General features: G+C 42.4%; 1 protein-coding gene across 6 annotated transcripts in view; it reads right to left on the bottom strand.

The window, feature by feature from the left end:
- Positions 1-24,547, bottom strand: part of FTO (FTO alpha-ketoglutarate dependent dioxygenase) — a 269,303-nt gene that overhangs the window by 15,518 nt on the left and 229,238 nt on the right. For 5 of the 6 annotated variants that reach the window (XM_079988834.1, XM_079988829.1, XM_079988826.1 and 2 more), the window contains one exon: positions 827-1,733. The exons of the other annotated variant lie outside the window; for it this stretch is intronic. In XM_079988834.1, the coding sequence (XP_079844960.1) occupies positions 1,589-1,733 (145 nt within the window). In that variant the 3' untranslated portion in view covers positions 827-1,588. Of the gene's footprint in view, positions 1-826; positions 1,734-24,547 lie in introns of those variants that run through there. 6 annotated transcript variants of the gene reach the window in all.

The raw sequence follows: 24,547 nt of genomic DNA, 5'->3' as shown, positions 1-24,547 counted from the left end.
CTAGCTTGGCAACAAAGACATGGGTGCTGCAAGGTGCCCAGATGCCAACTGAAAAAGACCCTCAAAAATTCTAGAAGTAAAAAGGGTGGGAATTGTGAACATCTGAGCACAGCTGGGCCTTCTTCTCAGTTAATATGCAGTTTAGTGTACAGTAAATTCTTACCTTCAGCCTCAGCTTGAAGGCCCCCTTTAGGTCTGGTGTCTAGATAACTCCTGACAAGGCCCATGCTCCATTATCCTTTGCTGACTATTTTGAGACTGCAAGCATATTGTTGTGAAGTGTCATGGAATTTTTAAAGTGAAGAGTGGTATTTGAGATGCCACAATGGACATTTGGCCTTGTTGATTCCTACCCCCCCTTGGACAGCTGATGCACAGAGCCTTCACAACACATCTTAATGGATGAGGAGACCAATCCAGGAATACTCCCACTGAATTTGAAGTTTGAGAATGTCCTAATAAGAATATGAATTGGGGTTGGACCAATAGAGGATTAGGTGTCAATAGAGGATTAGGTGTCACATTTCATGAAACAAATCATCCTTGCCTATCACCCTAGCATTGCCCTCGCTCTGAATTGGTTTTGTGATAGCTCTAAGTAGCCAAATCAGTATGGTATTATAGCAATATGATGTTCTAGGGTTGGTTACTTGATTCCTGAATGTCTGACCCTGTAGTCAGAAGGAATATCTATCTATGTATGTATGAAACATGCAAAAAAAAATATGATTTGGGAGGGTGTTTTTCAGATAAGATTTTGGTGGCCCAGAAACTCTCTTTTTGTACTGAAATGTTCAAGCACAAAAAAGACTCAACCATACTAATATTTAGTATCTTGGTAGAACTTTTATTCTATTTAAAATAATTCATATTATTATCTTAGCATAATCCTCACAACAACCCTGAGAGGTAGGTCAGTATTATTTATCATATCCATATTGCAGATATTGCAGAAATTCAGTCCAGTGACTTCTCAATAGCTTAGTCTCTTATGGAACAATCTTGGACAAGTTTCCTTAAAAATAAGTCCCATTGAGTTTAATGGGATATACTTCCATGTTGGCATGTATAGGATTGCAAGACTCTGTCACATCCTATTCATGTCTACTCAGGCAAAAAGCCACATTTAATGTAACAGGACTTACTGCCAGATTAAGTGTATAACAGATTGCAGACTAAAGCAGGTTTAGTGCTTGCATTGGGTACTGGGTAGCATTTTTCTCTAATTCAGTGTTCCTTTGTTTACCATCAGAAAAAAAGGAAGAAAAAAAAAACATTTGCGCTAAAACAATTTGTAATTGGCTCTTTATTTCACACAGCCTATCTGAAACACAGCAGGACACTGGCTGCCTACCCAATTTCAAAACAAACCACAGATAATCTTACTTTCATGTTCTGGTGCTTGTGATGTACACTTTTGGTTAACTTCTTAACTGATTATGCAGCCAGAATATTACTTGGTCCAGAATACCTCCCCCCTGGGCTGTTTCTTCCTCCACCCCACTGTTCTCAGAGAGATCTAGTGCCTCTTACAGAAGAGGTTTCTTTGCAAAAGAACCTCATTCAGTTCATGATCAAATTGCTCCATCTAGCACTCTAGAAGACTCTGTAGCTCAGCTATTATGTCTTCAAGGTTGAATGGCAGTGGCATGCTGGCATCGCCTTCTTGCCAGTAAGGATGGCATTCTGGCTTTTCATCCTTCGGTAAATTCTCCACAAGTTGGGAATGGCACCTAAAAAAATAAAATAAATCTATAAGATTAAAAGTGAATTAGGGGATGCATTTAGGGATTTATTATTTCTCATGTTTGCCTATTAATGAAAGGGGGGGCACTAAAGGACTATTAACCAGTGAAGTTACAGGATCTTTTCTACCTTAATGCAAGTTTTTCTTTAAAAAAAAAAAATTCCTAGAGGAATATTTGAGAAAGCCCATCACAAAGAAAACGCAGTTAGTGCACCTTTCGAAGGGGGAATTATTTTTTCATTATCTCTCCAGTCTTATTTGAAGTCAGTCAGCAGACTATGCCATTGTGTGCGGGTTTCTGTGATACTACTAGATTATTGGGAGAGATTAAACCAAATTTACTGCATTTAAGGTCACAGCACAGATTAAACAATATTGCAGAATGCGGTTTGCAAATCTGAGAGTTACAAATCCATCAGGTTTGGGGAAAAGTAACGAGGAGGAGAGTTGCTGTTGAAAGATAGATGCAAATGAAGGTTAATAACAATTTCTGCTGATGAATAGATGGGCAAAACTTCAACAAAATTAAATTAAGAGGTTAGCGTTTGCTAGGTCCCCAGAGAAACCCTTTGAATTACAGTGTTTCTTATTAAATGGATTCCTCATCAATAGTAGTGAAGTCTAATTATAATAAGCAGCTAAAACTGCAGTCCGGCACAGGGAAATTTTACGAGTAGTAAACCAACACATCTTGTAAGATTACTTTGTAATAAAGACTGCCACTTATTGGTCCTGCATTAGTAAATTTGTAGCAATTCAGTGTTTTCGGTTTCAGGGGGTTTTGTGTGGGTTGTTTGTTTTAATTTGCCAGATGCTGGTTAATTAGCTAATGTTTATAAAGGAGTGAAAGCCGAAGAGAGGCAAGTATTATTATAATATGATCAGCAAAACAAAAACAAAAAACAAACAAACCCCCAAAAAGCTAAAAGAAAACTAAATATCACAAAAAGGAACTATTTTAGTAGCTCATTTGTGGTTTTAAGTTTTAAAAAGTAGCTATGCCACAATTTAATATAAGGTAAGTGACTGGCACATACAAGAAGATATTTTATGACCGAGAGAAAATTGACCAAGTGATCAATGCATCATGTTAAATAGGCTGAGCTACAGTAAAAACCAATGGAACTAAATACCTGTAAGTGAAAGTATCGTCCTTTATCCATCTATTTTATTTATCCATCTATTTTATTTATCATGTTCAAATGCTGCCCAATAATAATACTGTCTGGTGGGGAGGGGGTGTTAAAACATGAAATATTAAAATACAACAACCCGCCATAAAATAAAAGAAAATGGCAGATTTAAACAGCAATTTACAAGATCTAAGAAACATGGGGAAATGAAAAGATGTTTGCCTGGCGACCTCATAGTTTGTGCCAGGTGAGCATCTCTTGGGAAAGCAATGCACAGCCAGAGTGCCATCATTACAAAGGCCCTTTCTCCAGGAGTCACCTGCCAATACCTCACTTGGTGGGGGCACCTGTAGAGCATTGGAAGCTGCTGTATTCTGAGTCAGACCACTGGTTCATCTAGCTCGAACCTGGGACCTTCAGCATGCAAGGCAGATTTTTTACCATTGAGCTACAGCCTCTGATAGATGATCTAGAGGTACAGGTAGAGCTACATAGGGGAAGAGGTGGTCCTTCTGGTAACCTGCCCCCAAGTTGTTTAAGGAGTTAAAGCAAGAGGCGCATAGAGAGAGAGAGAGGAGAGGGAGTTCCATTGAACAGCCAAAAGTGCTTGCAGAACTATTTGGTTGGATGCTGCCCATTATTACTGTTTTGTTGCTTATTCAATTTCTTTCTCAACCTTCCTCCCAAAAGAGCCCTGGACAGTAAACATCAGAGCGGTAAAACAATACAATTAAATATAAAATAGTCGTGTTTCAAATTTTAAACGATTAAGAACATCCACAAAAGGCAGGACAGAAATGGTTTTATAAGTGAACATAAAATAAACAAAGCTGAGGCAGTTCCCTACTCCTCTACCATTCTATGCAATGCAGGGATGGATCTTAGGTTTATGAAATTTTCTACATTTCAAACATACAGAAAATTTAATTTCCACTTCCCTTTGAATAGAGGTGTTAATTGAAGCACATTCATGGCTGCTAAACTTCACACGCTCTGCCACTTTATTCTAATGCATCTTTAAGATGCACTAGACTAAAGTGGCAAAGCTCATTCAGTGAATGAGAATGTCACAATATACCGTTGACCGTTAATTGTACACAAGGCACCAGAGGCATTTAAGCAAGCAGGAGGCTAGGAGAATGCTCAGAAAAGCAAGTGAGTATGGAAAAGGAAAAATACGGTAAGGGTTTGGCATTTCTTTATTCATAAGAGATTAAGAAAATTCAAGAAAAGCACTGAAAATGTTAAACAATGAAGAACGTCCAATGAAAACAACACGGGGAGAATATGGATAAAGCATCTCCTTCTTAAAAGACAATGCCTGAATCAGGCAAGCTAAATAGAACTTTTTTTTCTCTTGCTGCGGGGAGGGAAGGAGGGTAGTGACAAATAAAACATAGGTCAACTGCCACATCTTTGCATTTGCAATGGAGGAGATAACCGACTCATCTCAACAATTAACCGATTAATGCTTGCAGTGGTTGCTACAATGATTAACACACACGACTCTCTGGCCACTTCCCTACCCTGACCCTCTCTGGGGAAAGAATGGGAAAAAAACCCACACCAAAGAAAAGAGGTCATCTTCCTCTTGGGAATTATTGATGGCAGGAGAATCCCCAAGAGAAAACATACGTCAACTTTACACCCATGTTGGTATGCGGTTAATTGCGGCTCCAGCCTCCTCCCACACTCAATCCATCGTACATTACAGCGCAAGGACAGTATTAACACGTAACGTTCCTATATATCTTCAGCTCCCCACATCGGCCTGTGATAATAGCATCTGTTAACATGCACTAAGCACTATTATGTAGCACATCACTTCATAAATAATAAGATTAACCGACCTCGGGCCCTCCGAGAAGAGTAATGTGTTCAAATGTTCTCATTATTTATTTAAAACAAGAATTAAAGGAGCACAAGCTACTTTTGACAATCCTCTTAGCATAAATATTAAACTGTTTGCATTGATAAGCTGCACCGTATGGAAGAACAGTAGATTTGTTGGGCGGGCCACCTCAAAACAGTTGTTGAGGAAACACGGTTTAGTGAGGAGGGCTCTCAATGGTTCCTAAGCGATTCTGGAGCCCACTGCTGGAGTTATTTTCCTTCCAACAAAATGGCAGAGAAAGAACTCAGTTATTAAGCAGAGGAGACTGAAGCTGATTACAGTCATACCTCATGTTACGTCCACTTCATGTTACGTTCTTTCAGGTTATGTCCTGCGGTGACCCAGAAACACTGGAAAGGGTTACTTCTGGGTTTCGCCGCTTGCACTTGTGCAGAAGTGCAAAATGATGTCACGCGCATGTGCAGAATCGCAACCTGTGCATGTGACAGATGCGCCGCTGCGGGTTGTGCTCTTTTCATGTTGTGAACAGGCCTCCGGAATGGATCCTGTTCGCAACCAGAGGTACCACTGTATAACCTCAGACAAGGAACTTGCTTTGTCTTCTCTCTTGGTTAGAAAAATATGAATGTGCCATTTGCTGGGTGCTGTCGGTCAAGGGTGGGGAACCTCTGTCCTTTCAGAAGTTGCTGGTCAACAACTCCCATCATCCCTAACCATTGACCATGCTGGCTGGGATGGGTGGGAGTTATAGTCCAACAACACCTGGAAGGCCAGAGGTTACATGCCCTAGCTCTTGATGAAGACTTTCAGTTGCTTTTCTACACATTACTACACCAATCTTCTGGAATGTAGAGGCCATTCACTTAGAAGTACCTAATTCACCAGATCGTCTTAGGGCAAAGGCACTATTTCTGAGCCTTAACTTCCCACATCTGCAAAATATGGATAATATACTGACCTACCCAACAGTTAGAGGTCACATTGAATGAGACTGCACCCAAACATTAAAAGAATCAATAATAATAACAATAACAATAACAATAATAATAATGTACCCCACTGATCTGACTGGGTTGCCCCAGACACTCTGGGAGGCTTTCACAGCTAGGAAGTCCACAGGGCAATAGCCATTTCCCAATGTTGGTCTATCTCAAATCCTAGGGTTGTCATTGCCAAGGGCTCAACCACTGCTCCTGCTCTGTAGCAGCTAAATCAGGGGGAGGAACATAGAAAGTTGCCAGATACTGAGCCAGACCATTAGTTCATTTAGCTCAGTATTGTCTACACTGACTGGCGGGTCCGGGTTGGGGGAAGAACCAATTTTTAAAAATGGTTTCCTGTATCAAAACCCAATTAAAAATCTTGCTCCACAAGTAGTTGGCTCAGCTAGAACCTTCCTCACTAATATGCTCAGTTTTTCCTTCTTCCAGAGGGATATACACAGTGGGAGAAATGGATTCCTCTCCCCTCCAGTCCAAACTGGTTCAGTCCACTCTTATCACTCCAGGATCCTACCATTTTGGTGCGTGGGTGGAACAGGTCTAAAATGGTGACTTCTCCTAGAATCTGGAGGAGACAGCTGGTTCCTTCCCCTGTGGCTTTACTTACATTTAGATAATTAGGGTGTCAACTACATTAGGAGACACTGGTCACAATGCTAAAATTAACCACTTTAGCTAAAGTGTGTGTTAATTATGGGTATGCAAGCAGTCAATAAAAGGTTAATGTAAGAGTCAAAGGGATAAATTTATTTCGGGATTGCATCACTCAAGAGACTAAAAGACTAACATTATGCTTGGTGTTTTTAATCAATAGGTTTTATACTAATGTGCTAACCATTTATTTTAAAACATTATTCTCCCTTCTTCCCTACCCCCCTTCTCCCTAGCTAAGATTTGCAGCTCGTAAGGGGGAGAAGCAGTAGGGTGGTTTTTTTCTTCATCTTTTTGTCTTCCTGTTAACAAATAGTTTATGTAAGCTTTTAGACCTCTGCTTTTTGGCTATTGTCTCACTTTGGCCCACCATGTAGACCATCTGAATTAACAGAGGTTTCTAACTAGGCTACACTTGCACTGTATGTTCAAAGCTGTATCATACTGCTTTAATGGTCATGGCTTCTCCAGAAGCATCCTTGGAATTGTAGTTACTTAAGGGTGCTGGGAGGGGGAGACCCATACAGTGGTACCTCAGGTTAAGTACTTAATTCGTTCCGGAGGTCCGTTCTTAACCTGAAACTGTTCTTAACCTGAAGACCACTTTAGCTAATGGGGCCTCCTGCTGCTGCCGCACCGCTGGAGCCCGATTTCTGTTCTTATCCTGAAGCAAAGTTCTTAACCTGAAGCACTATTTCTGGGTTAGCGGAGTGTGTAACCTGAAGTGTATGTAACCTGAAGCGTATGTAACCCGAGGTACCACTGTATTCCTAATTCTCAGCTACAATTTCTAGAGTTCCTTGGGAAGAGGGATTGATTGTTAAACTGTATCTCTGTGAGTTCATAACAACTTTCAGCACCCTTAACAAATTCCAAGCAGTGCTTTTTTCTGGGGGTACGCATACCCCTAAACATTTTGTGAATTTTTATACTTTTGTCCATTTACTGTATTTATTTTCCCCGATTTGAACTATAAAATGGTGGTTTTCTTGAGTCAAAATGAGAGTACCCCTAAACATTTTTTATAGAAAAAAGCACTGTTAAAGTTGTTGCAAATGGGGGGGGGGGATAATCAATTATATATAATTTGATGATTGAATGCATCAAATGTCTGAATACAACAGCAGCAGCAAATACCGATTGTATTTGCTGGATTGATTTCCATTCCAGACATTGGACAAGAAAGCAAACACCGGCAATTTCTGCTTCCGTTTCTGTTTTCTTCAGAATTCTATGACATCCCTAGGCAGGGCAATTGTATCTAATAATCTGGCCTTGCATAGTTTGCACCCCTCTCAGAGAGAGAACGGACAGGGTACTATTTCAGATATCTCTTAGATTCTTACAAGGGACATCATCACAAATCAAAAGCAGGGATAGGAAAGATTCAAAGCAACTGAAGATTTGCCTTAAAAATTAGGGGGTTGACCCTTTGGTGTAACAGAGATGTTTGCAAGTCTTTTATTCTTGTCAGCCACATTAAACTTGGGTTATATATTTTTAAGGTGTACAAAGGGTCTGAACAACAAAAATAGTTAGCATGATAGCATATGTTGGAAGAAAGAAAGGGGTAGGTGTTGTCCATTGTGGCATTAAGCATATGACAAATAATGATATGCCTAATTTTCATCTTTCCTCTTTCCTCTAGCCAGTTGTCTGCTCAAACTAACTGTTAACATGTGGAAATTTATGGCAGCCAATTAAGGTTTAGGGTCCTCAAGTAGCAGAGAACAATTTTATACCCCAGGACTATTTGTCAGTATGTCAGTTACATAACAGTGGTGATGAATGAGCTACCTTGACAACTAAACAGTTAGGACTTCGTAACCTCTGATCTTGGTCACATGATAGGGTCACCTGAAACTCACTTTGCTCCTACCTGACTGCGTGTAACAATATAGAGGTCAAATGGCTTGGGTGATTATATGTATCATGTCTGAGGTGGCCCAGTTATAAGCTGCAGGGTATGGTCGTGTTGAATTCCACAGCTCCATTGCACAAAAGCTGTAGAACAACTTCAGAAATGCGCCCGACAAAAGAGATACGATTTCAAAGGAGGATAAAATAACTTTCCTCACGACTCACTAGAATGGATGCAGTGTTCTTCCAGAGCAACAATGAAAACAAAACACATCAGTTGCAACGGTGACTCTGCCTTAAGGGGGAAATGGACTGCTGTGCTGCCATTGATTTAAATTTATGCTTTTTCTTCTCTATAATATGAATGTTAATATGTGGCAATGATATCAAACAAAACCACATTCCAATTTGTCCCAGGAAGCTCTTCTAAGCACACCAAGACACACACTACAAAGCTTATAAGCTTGATTCCACTCAGTCCCCCCCACTTTCACCTCTAGCAGTGTTCAGAGACTGCTACAAACTTAAAATGGAGCCCCTGAACTGTCTCAGGTGAGTGTATAACTTCAGTATCTATTGTTTGGGACTGTGAACTCTCCCTGAATGAGGTTTAAAGCCATTAAAATTGAAAATGAATTCAAGGTGAAAAATGTATGTGGATATGTTCTTATTTAAAGTATCTGTATCCTAGCTTCCCATCTATAGAACATGATCTAAAGCAGGCATGGCCAGACTTGGCCCTCCAGCTGTTTTGGGACTACAACTCCCACCATCCCTAGCTAACAGGACCAGTGGGCAGGGATGATGGGAATTGTAGTCCCAAAACAGCTGGAGGGCCAAGTTTGGCCATGCCTGGTCTAAAGCACCTTTGACAAATTACACTTCCCAGGATTCATTGAGGGAAGCCATGACTATCTAAAGTGGTATGATACTGCTTTAAATAATGTATCGCGCCGATGAGGCCTAGCTTAGATGGGTTTTTGAACTGCATGCAGGCCTGTGGCTCTCATTGGATGATGAGTGTGGATATTCCTTTATAACTTGGCAATGGTGCCCACCCTGTGGAACACCCTCCCACCAGATGTCAAGGAAATAAACAATTTCCTGACTTTTAGAAGACATCTGAAGGCAGCCCCGTTTAGCGAAGTTTTTCGTGTTTGATATTTTATTGTGTTTTTAATACCCGGTTGGAAGCCACCCAGTGTGGCTGGGGAGGCCCGGCCAGATGGGTGGGGTATAAGTAATAAATTATTATTATATTATATATCTCTCATCAGGGCCAGCCCCACCATTAGAGAGAGTATGGCACCTGCCTCAAGCAGCAAATGCCAGCCCCCAGCTATTTCCCCTGAGTCACTTAAGTTGGCCTATTCAGGGCCCCTGTGCTTTCCTGCTGCCCTCAGGTATGGTGCAGGATGTTGTCCCATTGAAATCAGATCCAACTGCTAGTCTGGTCAGAATCTGTACATGGAACAGGGATGGGGATCACCTCAGGCAGCAGAATGTCTATCCCTCCCATGTAAGAATGCCAGCATGGTCTTGCTTGAATTTCACATCTGCCTGTTTCTTTTTCTGGGTGATCCACAAAGCAAGGAATCAAATGATAGACCTTGGTTTATTGGGGGTCTTGGGTGAGAGGGTAGTAGAATTCCAATTGACCAACATTGCTAAATACCACAGCATTTGCAGATACATGAAGTCTTCTGTTCAATATAAACTGCAAACTTTACACTGCAGACCCTACGCAGGCCTCCGGGCAGTTTCTGTTCACAGAATTTTACAATCATGCAAGTTGAAAGAATACATTTGGAATGCATGAGGGGATCATGATACATATGCATGTGCACACCTCCACATAGATATACAGACTCTTGTATCACCACTTTGAAGGTTTAATAAATTACGCATATATTTTTGGCTACACAGTTCTGGATTCCCACAAGAAGGTTCTTGCATCTGACCAGAGGGCTATGCAGCAAATCCTTCTCCACTCTTAAGCCGTATGACTCTTGTATCGCAGATGACCAACTTGGGGCTCTCCAGGTTTCTGTCTGACTACAACTCTCATCATTCCTGTCCATTGTCCATGCTGGCTAGAGCTGATGGGAGTTGGAGTCCAACAACATCTGGAGGGCCACATGTAAGTCACCCATGTTGCATGATGCAATAAAACATATCTCAGCACGTGATCCCAACCTCAAATGCATAAGGAGAATGTAAGAACACACAGAGAACCCTCCTGGATCAGGCCAAAGGCCCACCTAGTGTAGCATTCTACTACTACTACTACTACTACTACTACTACTATTATTCTGTTCTCACAGTGGCCAACTAGATGCCCTGATAGGCCTGCAAGCATCACCTCAGGTCAATAGAGCACTTTGTTCAGCATCCCCCCCCCTTTTAATTGTTTTTATGGAAGATTTTATTGGGTTGCAAAAGTACATACATTGTCTCTGTTTCCAAGTCACAAAGTCCTTTCTACAGATCAGTTCTATTCAATGTGATATGTTGATGTTTTTATATAGTATAAGGTTCATTCAGCATTTTAACTGAATTCTGGTTTTGTCGTTTTAACTGATTTTTATTTTTATTGTGCACCACTTAAGAGATGATTGTAATTAAGTTTGAGATAACCCATACAAACAAACAAACAAACAAACAAACAAACAAACAAACAAACATGTAGATGTCATAAGAGGCAAAGAGAAGTGAGGCACACCTACAATTAAAAACTGGGTTTATAGACATTAGTTGTATACACACATCCTTTTATTCTAGAATCAATGGAGACTGGGTACTACTATGTACAGTAGTCCACCTGCAATCTAGATCTATTACATCCCTCCCTTCAAAAAAATAAGCACTTATTGAGAAACAGGTTTAATTCTGATTTTTATTTTATTTTAAAAAACTCATTTCCCACCATGATGGGTGGGAAGTCAAGGACACTATGGAAAACTAAAAGGGTGGCTTGTTCCTACTGCCTGGCAGTGCTCAGAGTGGTAGGCTGAAGAAAGCAACAGTTAAAGGCTAGCTCAGTATCAGCATCAACTGGGGGCACTAGGGTCCTGTCAACAGCCCAAAGACGCCAGGTGCTTATGGCAACCCTGACTACTGCTGTATTAACCTTAAAATTGGTTGGCATTTTGTGAGCTTTGAATTTTAGCACCAATGCCTACCCCTCCCCCCATCCTCCAACTGGAACTCCAAGAATCAGGAGAGAATACAGCATTAAGGATTTATACTGAGTTGTCTTCTATTGACTTTGTACCTAGTACACCAGGATAAAATTAATCTCAATTAGCCCTGATAATATAAAGACAACCATGTTTTTCTTCACTTCTGCCTTGCAAGAGACCTGTGTCTTTTGGTTAGGGCTGGAGACAGATGAGTTAGGTGCCAGATGTAACATTATCAAAAATGGGGGAACTGTCATTATTTTTGCTTTATCCCAAGAGACAAGGCACATCCTCGCATCCTGAAATCCACTCAAATCTGCATAACTGTTCCTGTGATGAACAGCTTTCTTGCCACTTTGTAACATTTTGGCAGGACCTAGTAAAGACATTGTCATATTGTGATTAAGCATGGCATGTCCAAATTCAAATTTGAAGACATGGGGGTAAATGGAAAAATGGAACAGGGTTGTATGCATCTAAGTGCTTCTGCTAGTGCATGACCTTGTGGATCTGCAATGGACCTTCCCCTCCCTCTCTTCTCCTCACATGCCTCCTAAACCTGTTCTGGAGCATGGGGTCCTTCAAGTCTCCAGTGCAGATCTGAGGAGCATGTGTGTTTGTGTATGCGTCCGTGTGCATGCGTGTTGGGATAGGAGAGGGAGAGGAGCTTCCATTGCACAAGAAGAAATAGTTGTTCTAGCAGACACAAATAGCTGGACTTGTTGTCTCCTAACCCTACGAACCTTGGTGCTGATGTCTCCTAAGATTGCACAGGGAAACAAAAGGCATGCTATACACAAGGCACGAGTAGTTTCCATTGCCCTAATTATTGGCTTTATGCACTTTCAAAATGTGTTTCCAATCTCTTTGTATTATCAGCCTGGACATTACTTCCAGAAATACAGATAAGGTTAAGGCTGAGAGAGCCTAACATTCAGGACCCATGCTTTGTTTGTTTTTTCAATCATCACCAACATTTCTCTTCCTCTAGGTCATGAAGATAGCCTGGACAATGTTAGGATTTCTATTTTTTGCACCAGCAGCCAAAAGCAGTGACGCAAGAGCAGCAAGGGAGCTATGAACTTGCCCAAGTTATTTTACTAGAGCTGTATTTACATTGGTCCAGAGACCTTCCTTTGATTCACAGGCTATAATGGAAAACAAAGGAGAAGGAAGAGAAGTGGAAAGAAAAACACAGCAGAGGAGATGGTTCTTGGAATCTGGAGATGAAGGTATGATGTTGCTTTAGGCCGGGGATGGGGAACCCCGTGGCCCTCCAGATGTTGTTGGACTCCAGCTTCCATCAGTCCTAGCCAGCACAGTCAATGGTCAGGGATGATGGAAGCTATAATCCAATAACTTCTGGAGGGCCACAGATTCCTCATGCCTTGCCTTAGACTAAGTCAGACCCTTAATCCATATTAGCTCAGTATTGTCAGCTCTGCCAGGCAATGATTCTCTAGGGCAGGGGTAGGCAGCCTAAGGCCTGGGGGCCGGATGCAGCCCAATCGCCTTCTCAATCCGGCCTGTGGACAGTCCGGGAATCAGTGTGTTTTTACATGAGTAGAATGTGTGCTTTTATTTAAAATGCATCTCTGGGTTATTTGTGGGGCACAGGAATTCATTCATATTTTTCAAAATATAGTCTGGCCCACCACATGGTCTGAGGGACAGTGGACCGGCCCATGGCTGAAAAAGGTTGCTGACCCCTGCTCTAGGGTCTCAAATAGAGATGAGTTTTCCCTATCACCTATTTGATCATTTAACTTCAGGTGCCAGACTGAACTTGGGATCTTCTACATACTAAGCATGTGTTCCACTCGTGATCCTCTGCTTTACGAGCATTGAGAACTTCTTGAAGACTTCGCCAGATGATTCATTTGATCATCTGTACAATCCTACAATCTGTACAATCCACAAACAAATTGGATGAGAATAGGTCCTGTATGTACAGCTGGGGGGCCTGCAAATAGCAAGGTCTCCAACTATGTGTACTGTTTGTACACTGGTAGATATCAAACAGTTACACTGTTGAGAGAATGCATGGAGATTAGAAAGGGGCTTGCCACCACTATCTCTTGCACGCTCATTGTTTGCACAATAGTCATGCTAAGAGGATTGGGTATGATATAGTTGGTCAGGGTGACTCCAATTTTGAGTATATTTTGTAAGACCTGAAAAATGTGTAGAAGGTAGATCAGTTGCACTAAGAGCTCAAATCAGAGAGAATGGGGTTTCTGGACAATCTTTCACGAATGCTCATAAAGTTTTGCCGAGCCTGCAGTCCTCATCCCAAAAGGAAGTCTAAGCATGTGCTAACTTCATTTTAGCATCTGGTTGTCCACTCTGGGAAACAGGATGTTGGACTAGATGGACTTTTGGTTTGATCCAACAAGGGCTTTGTCATTTTTCCTTTCCTCCATATGTCATCTCTTGCTTCTTTAATGTTGCAGATTGGCTAACTGGGAGGAAATGTGGATTTCCATCCTGCTGATTTTCATGACACACTGTAGCCCATCCGTGGCTTGAGGACTGGTGTCTTGCCATTCTTGTGTTATGGTCAAAGCATTTGGACATTTTTAAAAGCATGTGGGGAATTTTCCAAGGCCAGCGAGCAGAAAGAAGCAGAAGACTTAAGGAGCTAATCTTCTCCTCTTCTTCTTTTCTACGAGAAAGCAATTTATATTGGTTTGCCTTGAAAATAAAATGAAATTCACATAGCACTAGTGAAATGCTGGAAAGCAGGAGGTCTAGGGAATTTAAAATCCCCCCAATACAGAGTTTACTATACAACAAATGCTGTAAATTAATGTCCCTGATTACCCATGATCATAGCTGAGATCTGAGATGCTTGCTGCTTGGTCATAAAATGAAGAAATGGAAAGCAGATGCATACATTGTAAATACTGTCCACTAGTCATGGGGTGGGGGGGATGTCTCAGTGGAAGAATGCAAGCTCTGCATAGGAATATAGGAAGCTGCCTTTTACTGAGTCACACCATTGCTCTACCTAGTTCAGTACTGTCTACACTGACTGGCAGTGACACTCCAGGGTTTCAGAAGAAGAAGAAGAAGAGTTTGGATTTGATATCCCGCCTTTCACTCCCCTTAAGGAGTCTCAAAGCGGCTAACATTCTCCTTTCCCTTCCTCCCCCACAACAAACACTCTGTGAGGTGAGTGGGGCTGAGAGACTTCAGAGAAGTGTGACTGGCCCGAGGTCACCCAGCAGCTGCATGCGGAGGAGCGGAGACGCGAACCCGGTTCCCCAGATTACGAGATTACCGCTCTTAACCACTACACCACACTGGCTCTCAGCAAGGGATCTCTCCCAACCCTCCCTAGAGATGCTGGGGATTGAACATGGGAGCTTCTGGATTCAAAGCATATGCTCCACAAAATATGTTAAATCACATTAATTTGGTTTCAGAAAACCAACACATTTGGTCCTGGGAGAAGACCCTGTTTCGCATAAAAGCCTAAGTGTGCAATGGCTAATGAATTATTATTCAGACAATCTATATACTGCTGAATTAGAATAGCCACTGAGAGGCATACAAGAGGCATCATTCAATCAGACTAAAAATGAGTTAAAACTATAAAATCAGAATTCAATTAAAATGCTGGAATAAAAAAGCAGTCAGTAGGTACCAGAGATTCAGTAGTGAAGGGACAACTGGAAGGGAGCTCCATAAAACTGGGCCTACAAAACTGGGCTTTTGAGTGGATACAAGCCACACATCTGAGACATGAGGGAACACTAAGAGTGATTCCTCGAAGACCTCAGTGATTAGGCAGGGATATAAAGTATTAAGGGGTCCTTGAGGTATCCTGGACCAAAATTGCTAATGGCTTTGTAAATTAACATAAGAACCTTGAATCTGGCCTAGCAGCATATGAGCAGTGTATGACAACTGAGTCATTCACCACAAGTCACTATGGTGGGGCAATTGCCATATTTAGTTCAATAAGCCCACATACCCACACATTACAGGATGAAGATCCATTTGGTTGGAATTCCAGGCACTGCCTCCATAGAGTGCCACTCTAGACTCTTCAGGGGAAAATCTAACCACTTGTTTTATGGATTCCTATATACAGCACTGGCTCTGAGCCATTCCACTACAAAGGCCTTTGAAGCTTTGTTCTATTTCACTTTAGGATGGTAAAGAACAAATAATGGCGAAGTCTTCCTTTACACCAGAGCTCGTCTGATGTCTGTCTACAGACACTTCAAACCTTCAATTTATGTCTTATGCTGAGGATTCGAGGAGAGGGGGTGGGAGAGAGAGCGAAGAGGTAATGTAATATCCCGAGATCTATGGAAGATTGAAATGACCTTCAGAGTAAACTTGGGTGTTGTTCTTAAAATTGCCCTTGCCTGGATTGAAATGACAAAATTACTTTTCAATTGATGGCGTGCCTGGTTCTGAAATTCCTTGCTGGATGGAATCATTGGCACAGGGCATAACCTAATGAGAATAAAGTAGGTAGAACCCCAGGCATAAACAAAGTGACTTAGGCTGATCCTTTGTTAGTACTTATGAATGAACTGTGAATGAGTGCTTATACTTTCGGTTTCATCCCCTTCCAGAGCAAATGTTCTGTTAATACATCCAGAGAACAGCCAGTTAAATTGGATAATGTAATCAGTCACAATATATTTCAACATGTTCTATATGTGACAGTGCTTGGGAGTGAGTCTTGGGCTTCCAAATATCCATACACTACATATAAAATATTTATTTATGAGAAGGGCCATAGCTCAATGGGAGACCATCTGCTTTGCATGCAGGAAGTCTCAGATTCAATCCCTGCCATCTCCAGGAAAGGATGGGAGAGTCCCCTTGTCTGAAACCCCAGAAATCTGAGCTTATTTAGCATCACTGAGCTAGATGGAACAATGGACTGATTGAGTATGTTCTCAGACGAGTGTGCATCCATACGCATGTACGACCTGTTCATACCATCCATATCTTCTTGTTTGCAGCCCACACATATACAGATATAACCCGTGTGGGCATCACACAATTCATGATGATGCTGGAGCAAGATTCCAACACTTGATGTCACACATTGCTACGTGTCCATATTAAATGTTGGCCAAAAGAAATTCATAAATGCAGTAAATAAAATCTAGGGAAAATTATCTTCAAGTCTACTGGCTTAATTCAACCACCAATTTATAAATACCTTCTAGTGTTTCTGAAAGAGGTTCAGAGTTCTGGAGCAGCCTCAGAGAATCTGTATGAGAGATTCTCATTCTGACTCTGATTTCTCTTAACATGCACGAGAGATTTGACACACTAGGGCTATAAGCAGGAGTGTGCCGTTCATTGAGCTAAATAGTCATGGCTATTTAGACCCCAGTGTCTTACTACAGGTTTGACACTAAGTTGCAGAGCTATGGAAGAACACCAGAAAGAAGACAACTGCAAGTGCCTTCTGCTTCCATTAAAGCATCTCCATAACAAGTGTCATTTGTGCCATACTGGCTCAGACCAAGGCCCCATCTAGTCCAGCATCCTGTTCTCACAGTGGCCAACCAGATGCTTATGGGAAGCCTGCAAACAGGACCTGAATGCAACAGCACTTTTCCCACAGGTGTTTGCCAGCAACAGGTATTCAGAGGCTTTCTGCCTCCAAAAGTAGAGGCAGAGCACATCCACCATGGCTAGAAGCCATAGACCGTCTCATCCTCCTCCATGGGTTGGGACAAACTGTGGGGCAGAGAAAGGCAGTGCTTTAGGCATACCTAGCTAAAGGGTTTCAGACAGTGATGGGAAACCTCAGGCCCAGATAAGCATGAAGGAAAGCCGTCACAGGTATCGGAGCTCCACCGCAATGCACTCAGAGTCACTCAACTTATATTGGGTGGCTTATCTATACAAAACATATCTCCATCACGCCAAGTGTAGCTTGGCAGATACCTCCTTCTGGCACAAAGCTGCTTTTGCGACTTTACATGCAATAATTCAGAAATCCTACTTAACATTATCTACCACGAGCCCCAGTACAACCAGCCTATTCAGCAAAACACAAAAGGATTCTACTTAACTTCCTCTGGACGCTGCCGCTGCCTTAGCAGAGGTTTAAAGCTAATCGCATGAACGGAGGTGTTTTTCTAATTAGTAAAGGCCTTCACTATGTGCTAAGAGGCTTGGATGGATCAGGAGGAGGATCAATATTTCCTTCCCATCTGTGCTTTAATCAACTGCTGTGCACTCGCGTACCTGAGGGTCTGGTGTGGATGCACAGGTTACATTTTCCAGAGACAGAAACAAATATCAGCAAGGCAAAGCCATGGTTGCTTTTGTTTGAATGGCAGGAGTAGCAGCAGCAGCAGCAGCTACAAATAGGGCTGCCACCCAATTAAAGAAATCTTAGTTGATTCTTCAGGGTCAATTAATCAATCAATTGATTAAATTTGCATAACTTCCATTTCTTTATTTGAGGCACTTCCAGCCCACTCTTCATTAAATTAAATTCCAGGATGGGATGCTATGTAATAAACATAATGTAGAAAGCATAATAAAAACTAATCATTCTTCCCTGTAATCTGATCTGTGGAACTAGCGCTTCCACAAACGTTACAGAAAGCCTATTCCATATTGGTAAAAACTCTACGTTTTAGTGTGGCAGCACCTACATTTTGGAACTCCTTGCCCATTGACAACAGGCAGGTGCCTTCACTCTACTGTTTTCAGCGCCTGCTAATTTTTTGTTTGTTAAAGCAACTCTACCCAGATATGTAGTTTACCAGCATTTGTGTGTGTGTGTGTGTGTGTGCCTATGTGTGTGCGCACAAAATCTATGTTTTAACTACTGGTTTTACCTATATAGTGATTTTTTGTCAACTTGTTTTAAACTTATTTCAATGTATATTTTATATTTTTATGTAAGGCGCTTTGAGGTTTCTACAACTCGATGGCATACAATTTCTGTTCAATAAATAAACAAGAGAAGTCTTCAGCAATGTGGATGGCTTGCTTTAATCCTATCAGTAACAACGTGCCCCCAAATAGGTAGACAGTGCCAATGATCTGAAATGAACTGCAATATACAAATATTAAGATGCCCCCCCCCCCGCTCAGTCACATTTCTCAAGGTAAGACTTGCACAAAGAGAGAGAATGAGAGAGAGAAGCTCTGTAGGTGAAAGAAAGCCCTGGCCGTGCCGTGTTCTCAGTTGCCTCTTTAAGGCGTCTTGGAATTGTGTAAACTGAGAAGGTCATACTAAATCAAAGGACATCATCTGCCTGTTCAAAACGCTATTAACGGGAAAAGCAGTCTTGAGCAGTGCATTACGGCCCCAAGGTCACCTGGGAAACCACTGGGCCACACTGGTTACCCCGTAACAGCTCTCGCAAGCAACTTGATTAGCTGAAATAACCCCCGTGCCCTTGTGACTGGACTTGATGGGAAGTCAAGTTTATCGGCAGACTGCTAAGCTGAAACTTGCACCTTCCTTCCTCTCTCTCTCCCTCCCTCCCTCCATCCCTTGCTCGCTCGCTCGCTCCCACCACCCCCACAACTTCTTTTTTCATCAAGAAAACAGCTTGGCTGGGAATTCAGATGACATATTCAGTGCTAACACAGAGCTAGCGCGGCACAATGGCAAAGAGACCAGGCCGTGAACCAGGAAAACGGCTGGTTCAAGTGATGCCTTGTCCATGAATTGACTTGCCAGCTTTAAAGATGATACTGTTCTCTTGCCACACCCCTCCATCCCTGGTGCTGCCAATACAATACAAGTATTCGTAATAATGGCCCACCTTCCCAGGGCTTAAAGGTTTTTTTAATGAATATTTTTATTTATATACTTTCTAAACATGCAAATAACAAGCATCAGCATAAAACAGAATCACTGTACATATGTTGTAATATCGTTTACTATGAAGTCCAGCAGCTTAACTTAATGAGTCTCCTCACAGGTCTCTAAGAGTTGATGGAGGGATTATAGTATGGCTAGATCTGTTAGTGCATATAACAAAATCAAAACCAGACAGTATCCAAGTATTTTTTGCTGTTTTTATAGCCTTCAATCTTCCTGTTAACTTTTTGGCTGAAGCAAATTGCCAAATGTTTGCATATCCCACCTGCCCATGCTTCTTACAAAGTTCAAGGGATTCGGCCTTAAGTTATGTTTATATGAACAATTTCCAAACATTATTATTGCATTGATATCCCGCCTTTCCTCCAAGCAGCTTGAGGTGGCGTACCTGGTTTTGCCCTCCGAACCACTCTGCAACGTAACTTTGGCTGAGAGACACTGACTTGCCCAGAGTCACCCGGCAAGCTGGTTGGGGATTTGAACCCTTGTCTCCCAGGTCCCTAGCTAGCAGGATCCGTGTCAGGCATGATGAAAGTTGTAGTCCAACAACAGCTGGGGACCAAGTTTGAAAAACACTGCTTGACCACTACACCACATTGGCTCTCTACATTAACAAGGTCGACTAACGTCCTATTGATTTCACTGGGTCTACCCTAAGCATGACTTGGGCCCCATCTGCATTATATACCTAAGGCATTATCATGCCACTTTATACAGCAATGGCTTCCCACAAAGAATCTTGAAAACTGAAATTCATTAAGGCTGCTGGGAGCTCATTCCTTCACTTTAGTCAGTGGCACAGCAACCTGGGAGTTTTCCTCTCAACCAAGGATGGGAGACCTCAGTCCCTGGGGCTGAATGTGGCCTTCCAGACCTCTCAGCTTGGCCCTTGGAGCTCCCCTAGGCCAGGGTGTGAAGGTTGTAGATTTTTTCAAATAAACATTAGGAACACTAGAAGCTGAGGTTTTCTGAGTCACGACTGTTAGTTCATCTAGAAGAAGAGGAGGAGTTTGGATTTGATATCCCGCTTTATCACTACCCAAAGGAGTCTCAAAGCGGCTAACATTCTCCTTTCCCTTCCTCCCCCACAACAAACACTCTGCGAGGTGAGTGGGGCTGAGAGACTTCAGAGAAGTTTGACTAGCCCAAGGTCACCCAGCAGCTGCATGTGGAGGAGCGGAGACGCAAACCCAGTTCCCCAGATTACGAGTTCACTGCTCTTAATCACTACACCACACAGCTCTCTAGATCAAAATTGCCTACAATGACTGCCAGATGTTCTCCAGGGTTGCATTACATAAGAAGGTAAGAAGAGCCTGTTGGATCAGACTAAACACCTATCTGGTCCAACATTCATAGTGGCCAACCAGACGCCTGAACACAAACTGGCAAGAGCACAAGAGCACTCTCCCCTCCTGTGGCTGAGCTATGGACCGTCCCTTCCAAACTTCCTAACAGCATAGGTTGCTCTATAGTGGAAGAGGGTGCCTGGGGCAGTGGTGGATTCTCTTTTGCCAGAGGCAAAGATGGGACCTTCTAATCTCAAAGCAGCTGCTCTGCCACTGGGCTCCGGCCCTATCACGACTCTCGCTGGCGACTTAGCTAATCTCAGTCAGAAGAAATTGTGCCAGATCCGTCAGCCAGCAACACCACAGCAGCCTCGTAGTCCATCAGCATCCTAAAGACAGACAAGGGCCATGCGCTTGACTGAAATGAGCCCAGTTCTCGGCAGGGTAGCCATCAGCCTGTAACATGCAAGCAGTTTCTTCCTCTCCACCGCCCCCCCGCCCCCCCTCTCTCTCTTTGCCTTTAGGTATCTCAGCCAGAAAAGAAATGTAACTATAATTTCATCTGACTTCAATTGTGTTCAAATTACAGCAAAAAAAGGAAGCAGACAACAAGCTGTAAATATTTAAAGAGACAGAAAATCATTGGGAATCACGCCTTTATGAATATTTGATGAAGAAAGGTTAGCTGTACGGCTGGTAAATTACAAGAAATTATGTCCGTCATGTGACTCTTGTCAGCAAAGGTTAATACAAATAGGTTTGGATTTAGTCAAGATGACAACGGGGATTAAAAAAGATTTGTCCTGTCTTCACCGCAATTAGTTTCCCCCCTTCCTATTATTAGTGTAACAGAGTTTATCGTTAGGATTATGGCAGCCAAGCTATACCTCTCGGAGAAATCATTTTGCTTCTCATAATACTGTGGCAGTTCCACAATGCATTTTTCATCTCCGCTAATCTGGCTCTTAATTGTGCATTTCCGGAGGGAAAGAAAAGGCCGTTAACCCACCAAGTGCCACCAATTCTTGGCAGATATTTATTTATTAAAATTATTGATGCCCCCGAATTTCCCTCACAGACAAAAACGGAAACCTTACATTTGCTAACAACCTTTATAAAGTAACACCAACCAAGCAACTTTTTTAAAAAAATATACAATAAAACATACAAGTTGATCTACAAACCACTGCTGGGTTATCAGGCACGTACTGAAAAGCACAGCTGAACAATAATTCATTTTTTAAAAAAGCTGATGCCTAAAAGCATACAACTGGGTTTCCAAAGGCATGGAATATTCCATAGCCTGGGTGACACCACCAAGAAGTCGCTGTCAAATATTTACCAGGTTTAGTTTTCCTGAACTGGTGATTCCCAAACTTTACATTGGGGTGCACCAATGTGCCATGATAAGTGCTGAAGTGTCCTTTGAAATATTACACCACCATGCTGGATGCATCCTGTATAATCTCTCTGGCCTTGTCAATAGATGAGCAGTGGTACCATCCCAAAGAGTGTAGGAATGTGTCAGGATTCTGTGATGCAGTCCATGCTACAGCAAACAAGAAATCCTGGAAGTACCTGCACTTTCCAGGAAACACAGTATCCCTGTTAACCCTCAGTGCCCCAGTGTATGGGCAACCTTTTCCAGAATGGGAGGACAGGTCACCAGCAAACTTCTGATGTTGTTGTTGATGATGATTTCTTACCTGCCCTCCATGTAAGGTCCCAAGATGGATTATGGCGATTTTATAATACAATATTAAAAAACTATGTTAAAACAAAACACAGTCAAGAGATTAGGATGGGTCCTATATATATATATATAGAGAGAGAGAGAGAGGCCAGGGTAATGATGCATGCAATGAAAATAACATAATGAAGGTGCTGGGATATATTAATTTGTGCTATGCTGATTCCAGCCTACAGATTTCACAGATTCTTCTCCTTCACAAAAGAGGAAATTGCTTTTGTGGGCAGTGGTAGATTTTCCACAACATTTTCAAAGGGACCCCAGTTATCTACTCAGGAGTGGGGAACCAGGGCCACATTTACTGGTGGGCAATGCTCCAGAGGTTGGTTGCCAGTGTTGGGTGGGGCAATGTTTCTTGGAGACTATGCATACTGACCAGAGAATGTGCACATTGCCCAGAAAATGTACAAAATGTAAGTAAGATATGCACATTTCTCAAGGTTTGTTGGGGATTATGTACAATGATCGGAAAATGTGCACAATCCTTCTTTATGGAAAAAATATGTGCAGATTCTGTATGAGGCCCAGGGAATGTGCCCAATGACCAGTTTAATGCACATTTAGAGGTCAGCTTAACATTACTTTATTATACACTCATCCAGTGCTATTTTTCTAGAAAAAGAAGTTCTGAAATTCACAATGAATGCCTCTCTGGTTCTCTTACAATGGCAATGCTGCCCACCTGAGAGGTGCCAGAACTGAGTTCCAGCTGAAAAAAAGCCCTGTACCCACCCACACTGAGCTTCCTATCTTTCGTTATATACATATTTTATTTTATTTTTCTGCAGACATCTATGGAAAGGTAGGGCACACATTTACCAATTAAACATTTCCCTTGTCGAAACTTTGCGGCCAAGACCTCTGAGGCACCCCTCCAACAAAGGGAGAAGTATAAAAGTGTGCTAAATCAAGTTGCGTGGAAAAAGCAAAAGGTAACATGCAGCCGCAGACAAAAAGGGTTAACCCAGCAGCCAGCCAAAATGATGAATCGGAATTGGCGTGCCTGGCACAGTTTGATCGCAGGCATCGGTACTTTGGGCATTCCACTGAGATTTGCTTCAGCAGCCGCAGACTCTTCCTTCCACACTTAGAGCCACGTGGAAGGAGGACATTTAACACATCAGGGAACCTTGCTGGATTATCAGATCAACTGATCAATACCATTGACAATACTGCTGTCTAAAAGCATTGGGGCCTGCCATCAGAAATGTACACAATAACCGAACGTTCAGGACCTCTGCCGATACATTACCTTTGACCCGTTGCTTCCACAGTGGGCCCAAGAGGCCACTGGCTCTTCCTTCCTGAGCTTTTCCACCTAACTGACTTCCAGCTGCCTGCTTGAATCAAAAGCACCCCTTCATAGCAAACCGTGACCCGGGGAGGAGGAGGAAGGGTAAGAGTCTCTGAGGCATAAAAAGCCCAGTGATTCAGGTCATTCCCATTGCCACTCAGAGGCAGTCATCTCGCCGTCTGCTTCCATCGGGCTTGTGTAAAATCTCATCCATGCACTCTGCATCATGGGGACTCGGTGGGATACAAATGGCTTCTTCGTGTAGTCTGCTTGCTCACAGAGATTTGAGTTACCTGCAGAGTAACTTTCCTGCTCTATGACACACACCTGGCCCTCCTGAATAGACATCACGACAAATTTCAACTTGCTGGATTTAACGCTCTAAAAAGCAGCCCAGATTTTTATTGCTCCCGTTGAAGTTAACTCTGAAAGACAGAAGGACGGGGCTTCGTCGATCTGAAAATACTTCAGAATGCATTAGGGAGACCCAAGAAGAAGAAGAAGAAGAAAAGACATGAGGGGGGGAAGGGAGGAAAGAATACCCATTAAATCTGGAGCATCAATGCAACGCATCAGGTTTGACCGTTGTACTTGATGTGTTGTTCTTCTGGGCATCTCACCATCAAAGAGGAGGGAGGGAGCAACCTGTTCCGGAGAGGAAACATCACTCAGATCAAATGTACTACATAGGAAACATGGGCTGGCAAGGAAAGTTTCAAAACAGGTGGAAAAACCCCAATGAACTGCAGCGACGACAAATGCAGAAGATGTTCCCTTAAATGTGCAAACATCCTACAAAAGATCAAAAGTATCACAGGGTGGATGAAATGGGGCTGATTGATTCACAGCTGGCTTCTCGGCACGCTACAATCAGAAGGCTGCACGGGAGCACAGAAACATCGGAAGGTGCCTTATACGGAGTCAGACTCATTGGTCCACCTAGCTGGATATTGT

Source organism: Podarcis cretensis (genome assembly GCF_951804945.1).
Source record: "Podarcis cretensis genome assembly, chromosome: 8".
NCBI classification, from domain to species: Eukaryota; Metazoa; Chordata; class Lepidosauria; order Squamata; family Lacertidae; genus Podarcis; species Podarcis cretensis.
Note: the sequence above shows the minus strand (reverse complement) of the source record. Positions and strands in the feature narration are given on the sequence as shown.